The sequence below is a fragment of the Primulina eburnea genome, unplaced genomic scaffold (assembly GCF_022965805.1).
Source record: "Primulina eburnea isolate SZY01 unplaced genomic scaffold, ASM2296580v1 ctg1320_ERROPOS1310249, whole genome shotgun sequence".
In the NCBI taxonomy this organism is placed as follows: Eukaryota; Viridiplantae; Streptophyta; class Magnoliopsida; order Lamiales; family Gesneriaceae; genus Primulina; species Primulina eburnea.
In genome coordinates, this window is record NW_027330849.1 from 182,601 (window position 1) to 193,107 (window position 10,507).

Sequence of the window (10,507 nt, forward strand, 5' to 3'; positions counted from 1 at the left end):
CCTCAAATAATTGGTTATTACAATTAGGTCCTTAAAATTCTCAACTCCTGCAATTCAATCCTCAAATCCAACTATGTAGGGCATGCATCCTAAATAAATTATCATAATTAATCTTACTTTTCCATAGATACCTAAAATCCTCAAATTGTACATTTATAATCCTACTGCTTGTCGTAGTCTTCGAATCGCTGTTGCTTATATGAAATCCTCAAAAATTTACTCGACTAGCAACCAAGAACCATTAATAATTTCTTAGAAATTCTACAAGTCTCAAAAGCATTCATAATTTTTAAGTTTATTTATGGCCCATAAATAGAACATCAGTACTACTAACCCAAAAATTAATATAGTCAAATAATTTACGACCTCTCTTAATTCACAATAGCAAAATTCTCATTTATGTCCGGTGGGGGGTGGAGGTGCATTTCCCTCCTGCCTCTGATGCTCACCGTCCTCATGACGGCGCTCATCATCCCTCGCGCGCTCAACAAGGCGTCTAGGAGGCATATTGTTCCATACATATAACCCAAACGTAACCAACATGAATAATTCCCTAATTTCTTTAAATTTAAGTAAATACTGAATAAGAAAATATGAACGTAAAATATTTCATGAAATCATGCTGTTAAAATAATTCATGCTTTAAATAAAATGCGTAAATGTAAAACTTACACACCGAAGACGTGACTTCGTGAGCTTCTCGTGGTCAGTAGTAGTGTAACCCTTTACAAGAACATAGGCTCTGATACCAGCTGAAACGGCCCGAAAATTCGTGCTTGAAAATTTGCGGAAAAATTAAAAATTTTCTTTTAAACTAAACGGAGAATCAAATTCATAAAATAAACTGTTAAATAATGTTTAATGTTTAAAAAAATAGCAGCGGAAGAATTTAATGTTTGCAAAGTAACAATTTAAAATAATTCAACAAGAGATAAATGTTTGAGCATAAAAATCGTAAGTGCTGAAAATGAGGTACTCGGGTTCCACTACTGCCGACCCAAGCTAGCTCACTGGTCCCCGCCCTCGGTCCCGACATCATCAGTACCTACAACAATCAAGTCTAGTGAGTCTAAAGACTCAACATGCATATATCGTAAATAACGAGAAATAATATAGTAAAATTTGCATGGGGTAAAAATATCATGTCATATCAGGAGTCATAAAGTGAAAATACTTCGCCATAAACAATTATAATACGTGCATAACTAAACTGAACATCGTAGTAAAAATGGTTGCTCCATCGAGCCCTGTCATAAATATCAAGTAATAATTTTCTGGTGAGATTATGGTATCCGCAAGTGACCACTGCACTAATATAAACTGCAAAATGACCGGTGACTGGCGACCGGACCGATAACTGGCGATCGGATTTAAATATGCTCGTCTGATCAGACAAAATGCCACAGTATACTGGGTGGTACAAACTGAAACTGACCGGTAACTGGCGACCGGATTTACAAAGTCTCCCATGATAGTGCTACGGCCACAAGCAATATCGCATAAATCTCAAAAATGAACATTTTAAATTTCTATGCACGTAATATAATTAAATGGTATCATCAAATCTGAAAAATTTCAATCTCCTGTATTAAAATCATTTACTTGCGATAATTTAAAAAATATCTATATGACTTGATTGAAGAGTCAAAAGAGATATAAACATGCCTTGGTTTGTTTTGACAGAAAACAAACGAAATAACGACGCGGCGCGGCGGAGACGGAGTGTTCTTCCTTAATTCCTTTAAACTAAGCATGCACCATAATTATTATAATAGCGTAAAAATCGTAAACGTGATGCATGAACATTTAAAAATATCATGATTTGTGCTTAGGACGCTGCTAGGACCAAAATCTCGTCTCGTGTGCAAAATGACCATTTTGCCCCTGAAAACCAAAAAAATTATCGTTTCACCCCTGGACCTCTAAAATTTACCCGAAGCTTACCAAACTCCTTAAAATATTCCAAAAACATTAATAAAAGCATCGCTAGACATAAATTAGAGCCCAAAACAAAACTTAATCGATTTGTTTTAAAACTTGGACCGGGGTCCCGATTTTAACCCGAATCGAATCAAAACTTACCCGAATTTTTCCTTAACTTTTTATCATATTTTAAAAACACTATAATGATTCTAAAATCTTATCCCCATGCCATTAAACCTACGGCTGATGGTCCAACAAGTGAAAAAAATCTCGGCCACTCCCACTTGCAATATCATTCATCCTATACATGGCTCCACCCTATGTCATTATCTCAATACAACACATGTCCCCCATTTCCTCACCTTCGGTCCTCTCTAAACCCACCACATGGACCTAGCTTTATTACACACCATTAGGCACTTAATGACTCCATCTAAACTACCGAAACCAAACAAAACCGCAGCTTAACCCAAAACCACTCAAAACGCGGCTCCTCTCCTAAGTCCGCTCGATCAAGTGCAGGGACGGTCCCAGCAGGGATCGAGCCACCATCAGCTTTTACTCGGGCCCTTCACAGCCTGGCTCAAGCCTCGGTATGCCCTTGCACCGCTGGTCCCAACCCATCACGCGATCTCCTTCACCCAGTGCCATGACTTCAAGGATTACGCTCCTCTCTCGCCCAACTCACCGCACCCCGATCTAGCTTGCAAGCCCTCCTACTCTCGGTGTAACAGCCCTTCCACACCACACGCAGCAGCCCCCTTGCAATAGTTTAAACAAAGCGTGAGTGGGATGAGAAAACATGCACGAATTTGAACAAACATGAGACATCTTCACGCTACTGGATTGGATCGAGAGATATCATACACAAATGCATACACAACAGTAATATTGAACATGAATGATGCCAAAACAGAGATACGAGGCGTGCCTTAAGATGTAAAGACTCGAGGAGAATGAGGAGAAGAGCGCCGGGAGATGTTTTCTTTGCAAACACAAGCCAACAACCTATGCTTTCAGCTGCTGGTGAAGAAACCGAGGGGAGGATGTTTGAGGGAGGGGTGTGTCGGCTGCTTAGAATATTAGGTTTAGGGTATTTGGAGTTTAAGTGTTAATTATATAGTAAACAATTAATTAATGGGCCAAAATTTTTAAATTTAAAGTTTAAAAAGAGTATTAAGCCTAATAAACTTAAACGTAGGCCCATTGAATTCAAACACACTCCCGAAAAATATTTCGTGTTGGAAAGCTTTTGAAAATATTAGCCGAAACCTCATAATTTCCCCTGATTTGATTAAATTTGCGTACCGTTAAAAATAAAGTATTGCGAGTAAAAATACCCAAATAAAATGTCATTTTTGAGAAATACCCTTAAAAATACCTTAACTTAATTTATAAAAATAAATCGTATAATAAAATAATTTTCCTGAAAATTTTCCGGTCTCCGATCCTCGTTTGAACGTGAAATGAATCTAGAAATTCTAATGCATGAATTTCATGGATTAAATCCTATCATGCATTAATTATGCCTAAAATGCATAAAAATAATTAAACATAAATTAATGAAATAAACATACATTTAATGCTTTAAAAACAATTAAATAAAATACCAAAGAAATTTAATAACTTGCATGCATGACAACTTTATAAAATATATTTAATAGCATGCTAAATTACCACTTCTTAAATAAGTCTTTATTAACTATCTCAATACTCCATCTCCAGTCCGGCCTCACTTATTTAACTAGAAAGATAACAATTAAACTACTGCGTAAAATAAATAAATTTAAAGAAAAGAATTTAAATACTCATACGATAAAAATCATTTTAATTTTAAATACTAGAATTATGCATGGCTTATACGCAGTCTAATTTACGGGTTCTACAGTAAAATAGGAAAGAAAGTTGATGTCCTCATAGAGATGGTTATTATTAGGGGTTCAACTATAATAAAATAGTAAATATAAAAAATTTAAAAAGGTAAAACAGGAAATAAAGTTGGTGTCCTCATAGAGCGGTTATTATTAGGTCCTCATACTTAATATAATAGTATAGATACACACACACACACGATGTTTCATATCTTTGATTGTGATAAATTGATCACAAATATATTATATTTACATCTTTTTCCTTCAACATTTCTAATACCGAAAAATAATAATGCATATATAAATGTAATTCAAAAATATCAAAGTTAGAATATCGCAAGAATCAATTTCTCAGACCAATAATGTTCCTAATCTCTTTTCCAACCATTTTCTTGTATTTAAATGAGAGAATCAACTCTATTAAAAAAATAAGAAGAGAAAATCAACTATTTTCAAGACCAGGCTTCGACATAATACTTGCCGGCCTTCTCCAGTGCTCGAATCCATCTCGAAGCAACCTCTTTCGAAACCCCACTTTCAGCAGAAACTATATCTTCAAAGGCTGATAATACCTCTGAAGGCATCTTATTTGACGATCCAGCAATGTACACAGAAGCACCTTGACTAAGCAAACCCCATATCTTAGTGCTTTGCTCCTTAATTTTGTGTTGCACATACACTTTCCGTGGCTGGTCCCTTGAAAACGCATCATAGAATCCTCCACCCTTGTCTTCGGATAGTACCCCTCCGTTCTGTGAATGTTTCATCCAAAAATCTTGATAGAGAAAGTCATTGTCTCTGTTTCTGCATCCGAAGAAAAAAATCATCGGAGCTGTTGGGTCAGATTCATTTTGAAGTGCTCTTACTTCCACAAATCCACGAAAAGGTGCACATCCCGTTCCAGGACCAATGAGGATAAGAGGAAGGGATGGCGGTGGAGGAGGAAGCGAACCTTTCTTAAACCACACTGCTACTAGTACATCTGATGAAGATTAAATACAATTTGTGAAAGTATATAACAGGAGACTAAGATTTTCTTGGTATAATAGATAGAAGTCAGAATATGATAATGGACTCACTCTGCTGAGGATCAAGACTGGCTAGCCAAGACGAGCAAAGACCTGAACGCTTCCTCTTGTATGGGGTCTTCCACGTGACCACACTTACCGTTAAGTGCACTTGATTTGGATGAGCTGAATGACAAGAAGAGATGGAGAAGGCCCTTGTTTTTAATGGAGGAACCAACTGTACCAACCATTCGAAGGGCATTTGCACAGAAGGGAAATCCTCCAATACCTACATTACATTACAGCTCCGGTGAAAAATGAGTAAGAATGCAGAGTAGAGAAGAGTTCATAAATTCTCCTCGTCCTTCTAACATAAATATGAAGCACTTGAACCTATCAAAGAGCACGTTATCTGAAAACCTAAAAAAGATTACCTATTATATCTCTGATATGAAGCAATATTTAAAGACGATGCTCTTATTTTTCCTTTGTTCATCAATAGAAAGAAATCACAGTTTATGCGTACAAAACAAAATTATTTCCTTGATGCAAATGGTTTAGTGGTATATTTTCCGAAATATAACAGGTCAGAAATAAAAGTTGCAAACCAAGGACACTACCATTTTCCCGGGACAAGATGAAACATCAAAGGAGAATATCAGACAAATGTCTTGCATTTTCCAGGGTATATCGCATAGTACATTTTACCCGTAAAAATACGTTGAAAAAGGTTTACATAAGAAATAAGAAAATCTAAAGGACAAATGAATGCAAAATAATACTTGTAGAAAATTAACAATATCTTGTCACCTCTAAAACAGTCCTTCGCTCCTTCTGGTTGTATTGGTATAGATCATCTCTTCCTTCTGGCGAGGCAAAATTGTCACGCCCCGAGCCCGGGCCCGCGCCTGCGTGACTGCACAATGGGTCCCTATAGCAACTACTTCGTATCCGTCCTCGCTTTACGAAAATGATTAATCCAAGTTGCTATAGAAGTCCATTGTAGCCCTTTATAAACTCATTTTAAATCTTGATTTTTTTTCGATGTGGGACAAGGGTATCACAATCACCCCTCCTTCAGAACGCGACGTCCCCGTCGCGGCCTGACCACTCGATCCACCAGCGCCGAGAATCTAGAGGTGGCTCCTACAGGTTCAAGAGGTGGCTCCCGTCATGTCGCACTTTGCCCCGCAGGTTCAAGAGGTGGCTCTCATGCACGTAGCACTTTGCCCCGCATAGCACTTATTTCTCGGTGTTCCATGCCGGTGACCGGCTCTGATACCATTCTGTCACGCCCCGAGCCCGGGCCCGCGCCTGCGTGACTGCACAATGGGCCCCTATAGCAACTACTTCGTATCCGTCCTCGCTTTACGAAAATGATTAATCCAAGTTGCTATAGAAGTCCATTGTAGCCCTTTATAAACTCATTTAATCTTGATTTTTTTCGATGTGGGACAAGGGTATCACAAAAATATTGAAGCCTTTCCTTCTCATGTTCAGCACTGGCAAAAAAACTCATGACCTAAAGAAGCCCATAGATTAGAAACAACAACTGAATGTGTTATGGAGAACATCAGAAACAATTGTCTTGATAATAAAGCAGATGTGCAAGATTAAGATATTGCGACACAGGATACACCAATCAATCATATCTTCAATTCAGAATAAATTGACAAAGCAAAAGATACAAATCAATTGGTACAAGCTTACCTCAAAGAAGTAACGTCTAGGAGAAGCTGAGGCCACATCCATATTCAGCTCAAAAAAAGTTTTTAGTTTCACAGGGAACAAGGAGGTATTTATCCCAGCTTTATTCCCTTTATCTCGCGGCTGAATCTAAAGACAAGTATTGTAATGAAAATAAAATTGGAGAACTAGTTAAACAAACCAAATCCACTTAGATAAAGCACCAAGCAGCAATTTATCATGGTAACCAATGCAAGAGTCCAGTGGTCCGTGTAACATGTATGGACAACTGATGATTAAACAAGACATAGAAAAAAGTATTAAAGGAACGATCAAGAGGGGATAGTATTACATTTGTGATATTGGCACACGGAAAACACTGAAAAAATCTTCAAGAAAAAGCACCGATAAAGAAATTCAAATGGAGAACTACATACAGTTATGTAAGACTCAGGGTTCAAATTACAACGCTGTATGAAAGCATCTACTGCGGCAGAACTTTGACCTGGAAGAATCTCAAGAACATCGCCCACTTCATATTCTATTGACTGCAGACCTGAACACAACACATTAATAGAAAAGAACATATGTATGGTTTTAACCATAAAAGAAAACGGACAACTTCCTATTTGAGAATGTTTAGCATGACTTACAGATGAAACAGCATCGAACTCAAAGTGGGGCACACCACTGCCCTCTCTACTTAATCGAAGATTCTTGGTCTATAATTACAAACAAACTTGATCACTAAGGTGCAAATTCGATATATATGATAACTGTTCATATCTATCATATTTTCAAGCAACTCAATACTCATGTTTACCGGTAGGAGCATGTGTAACCTATGGATACTTATATACCTTGCACATGAGTTTCAAATAGACAGATGAACTGAAAAAACAAATCAACTCATCCCTCTAGTACCCAATCATTTCTTAAGAAAATTAACTAGATGGGAAAAACTCAGTGCACATGAAACAAAATGCAATTCAAAGGTTTCCAGATCAACCTGTAGCTAAAACACACTTCCATCAGTTCCTCAACCAACCAACAACAAAAAGCATTTGAATGTTGTCAGCAAGAACAAACAGACAAGAGTTGTTTGATCAAGTGCTTTGTCATTATATTGTAACCAATCAAATTCATGAACCAAAAGAAGTTGCTTTTGGAAGCACGTGTGGCCTCATAAAAACTTTGGTATCTATATATACATCATTACAAATTTACAATCAGTGTTCTTGTCAGTAGGTTGTGGGTAAATTATAGTCAAAACAGGCTTCCTGTGGATCGGAAACCTTTTCTATTTCTGTCAGAAAAACACACTTTCAAATATTCTCAAGTCAAGGATTTATCCCTAGGAAGAAAGATATGCTATACTGCTGAAATTTGACGGAATAGTTTTGAAAGACTCAAAACACTTGTAGATGAAGAAAGCACAACTGAACAGGTAAACAGAATATCACGACAACTATTTTACTGCTAAAGACAAAATATGATGATAATACCATTTTCAGGAAGCACTCAGGCCTGTTCTTCCCAGAAGGTACTGCAGGAGTCATTGAACGGGTCCTCTCAACCTGCATCTCAAGATACTTCAAACCTGTACAGAGTTTTCACTTCAATACGATCTTATAGTGGCAGAAACATAGACATATTTCTAATAAAATAAAAACTTTGGATATCATCAATGCATTATAATATCGAGGAATAATGAAACAATGAAATATGGAAGACTTGTTGGACTTTCATGTTCACCAAATATCTAAGAAACAAGTAACCTGTGGCATTTGAAACTGGTGGTACCCCTTCATTGATGTCATGATATATAATTTGTGCTCTAGGTCGATCAATTAAAGCTGCATCTGGATTGACAAAAACTGGACCATTTGGAAGTAATTTGGGATTCATTTGATATAATATATTCCACAAGGAGGACATCCAGGGATCCAAAGCCCCTTCATACCTATGAACGAAATGCCAATCATAAACCTTTTATGAGAATGAATAATTTAAAATATTCACATTAATTTGAATAAATGAAAATTAAAAAGTTGAATATCTTAAAATATGCAGGAAACAACATAAAGTGCACAAATCATCTGAGAGCCATTGAAACGCCTGTCTTTTTATTGCTTTAAAAGTACTAGAATTTTTTTTTTTTTTCTTAACCTCATTTTCGAAAATGATATAATTAATACTAGAAAATATTTTCATAAAATATTTTGCTCTCTTTAAAATAAAACCTCGATCAACTAGTATATCAAAACTCGAGTGCAATTGTCGTAAAATAAAAACGTCTACTGTTTTACCAAGTTTAAAAACAATAAGTTTGAAAAGGTATAGCCCATACTAAGCCTCTCAAAATCTCTCAAAAATCATAATTAAATAGTCTTAAAATCTTTAACTTAAAATCATAAATCGTAATGCGGAAATGACGCGCCGGTCCTCGGGTTGTGTGCACCTTCAGTCCAGTAGAATCATCTGTCTAGAACCCCATCAATACCACCTGCATCAATCACACCTAATGAGTCTAAAGACTCAACACACCATAATCTTTAATAACGAGTAATACATAATAAAATCACATGCAACAGTGAAAATACTTTTAAGTAAAAATACTTTTCATGATATGCGTAAACTTTGACTTTTGCCTCAACATGACATAAAATCCTTTAAACATAAACATAACTTTTTCTTTTATCCTCTGTTGAATTCAGATTGTTAATTGTGACCCTTTTTCTTTCTTTTCTTTTTTGATGGATCCATCTACATATAACCACAGTACTGGGCGGCGGGGGACACCAGCAACACTCTCACCGGTCAACTAGGCCCTGGCCAATCATTATCGAATAGAAAAACGTTCGTTGGGGTTCCCTCTGGGGCCTTGGCCCGTAAACGGGGTCCCTCTGGGGCCTTTTCCCCTCACGATATTCCCATTCTTACTTTCGTCCTCATTGGACACGTATCCTCTGTTCACAACGATGGAAACACGATCGTCGGGCTCTCACTGGGATCATCACCCTCACGACATTGCCATCATTAACGAACTCGTCACAATCAATTCACTTCCTTCAACGTTTTTCATTCACATCACTTTATAAAATCATTAACAACACATATCTTTTTCCTTTTTTGAAACCAAGCATGCAACACGTATTTAAATGTCTTCTTTAAACCATAAAAATTCCTTTTGACATTTAAAATCATAAATAATTCATGATAAATTCATTAACATATAAAAATATCATAATTAACATGAAAACAGTATTTCGGGCACTGCCATGACCTTTACTAATTTTTCGACGTAAAAAGACCGTTTTACCCCTGGACTCGTCTTTTTACGAATTCGATTATTTTCTTGATTTTATGATTCTAAGATGTCCCAAATAATTATTTAAGCTTACGTGAATTTTCTCATATTTTTATTTGGCCTAAATCAATGACTTTTAATTTATTCCTTAAATGAGACGTATTAATGCGTTTTAAATCCCGAAAAATCCCAAACCTCATCATAAAATTCCTAAATCAAAAACTTAGACTTATAATAATTATTTAAGCTTAACTCTAATTTTTCATAATTTTATAAGGCATAAAACTAGACTTTTCAATTAACTCGTTAATTGACGTTTCGCGCGGCGATTAAATTCCGAATAAATCCAAAACTCGATATTTTGATCCCAAATTTTTAACATAACCTTTTTAGTATTTATTCTACCCTCCCAAGTCATTAGCCACACTCGTGGACCCTTGGATCAATTTTTCCTTCTTAAATTCGAAATATGACCCTCACCCGAACACACCGAGCCGTCTCTCAATTTACTCGAGCCACGCCCGAGCCACTTCGAGCCAAAACCTAACCAACTCATCTAGGGACTCCACTGTGCAAGCCCAGCCCGTAAAACCACCCATGGCCCGCCCAAAACACTCCTGGAACTTGGCCATAAAATCTGTGCGTGAGCCCTTCCTTACCCAAGACTCCTAGTGACCTTAGAACTCCTCTAGCCGCCTAACCACTGACCA

General features: G+C 36.8%; 2 protein-coding genes across 3 annotated transcripts; both read right to left on the reverse strand.

Moving 5' to 3' along the window:
* Positions 1-4,071: 4,071 nt before the first annotated feature.
* LOC140820666 (NADPH-dependent diflavin oxidoreductase 1-like) lies at positions 4,072-5,676 on the reverse strand. Of its 2 annotated transcripts, XM_073180982.1 has the most exons (3): positions 5,612-5,676; positions 4,874-5,090; positions 4,072-4,776 (listed from the first exon to the last, which is right to left on the reverse strand). In XM_073180982.1, the coding sequence occupies exons 2-3, from the start codon at positions 5,061-5,063 to the stop codon at positions 4,247-4,249; spliced, it is 720 nt and encodes a 239-aa protein (XP_073037083.1). In that variant the 5' UTR covers positions 5,064-5,090; positions 5,612-5,676; the 3' UTR covers positions 4,072-4,246. The 2 variants fall into 2 exon arrangements, with proteins under 2 accessions (XP_073037083.1, XP_073037084.1); XM_073180983.1 differs by lacking the exon at positions 5,612-5,676 and having other exon boundaries at positions 4,072-4,598; positions 4,874-5,013.
* A 553-nt stretch (positions 5,677-6,229) lies between these two features.
* LOC140820659 (NADPH-dependent diflavin oxidoreductase 1-like) lies at positions 6,230-8,562 on the reverse strand. The gene is made up of 7 exons (XM_073180977.1): positions 8,266-8,562; positions 7,993-8,087; positions 7,141-7,209; positions 6,925-7,035; positions 6,512-6,637; positions 6,269-6,323; positions 6,230-6,234 (listed from the first exon to the last, which is right to left on the reverse strand). Exons 1-7 carry the CDS (start codon positions 8,423-8,425, stop codon positions 6,230-6,232), a joined length of 621 nt encoding a protein of 206 aa, XP_073037078.1. The 5' UTR covers positions 8,426-8,562.
* Positions 8,563-10,507: the final 1,945 nt, after the last annotated feature.

Coding starts and splice junctions, on each gene's coding strand:
- LOC140820666 (XM_073180982.1), bottom strand. CDS start 5,063: ATGCCCTTCGAATGGTTGGTACAGTTGGTTCCTCCATTAAAAACAAGG. Junction 4,777..4,873: donor CAGTCTTGATCCTCAGCAGA/GTGAGTCCATTA, acceptor AATCTTCATCAG/ATGTACTAGTAGCAGTGTGG.
- LOC140820659 (XM_073180977.1), bottom strand. CDS start 8,425: ATGTCCTCCTTGTGGAATATATTATATCAAATGAATCCCAAATTACTT. Junction 7,036..7,140: donor AGTTCGATGCTGTTTCATCT/GTAAGTCATGCT, acceptor TCAGGTCTGCAG/TCAATAGAATATGAAGTGGG. Junction 6,324..6,511: donor CTAGACGTTACTTCTTTGAG/GTAAGCTTGTAC, acceptor GGGCTTCTTTAG/GTCATGAGTTTTTTTGCCAG.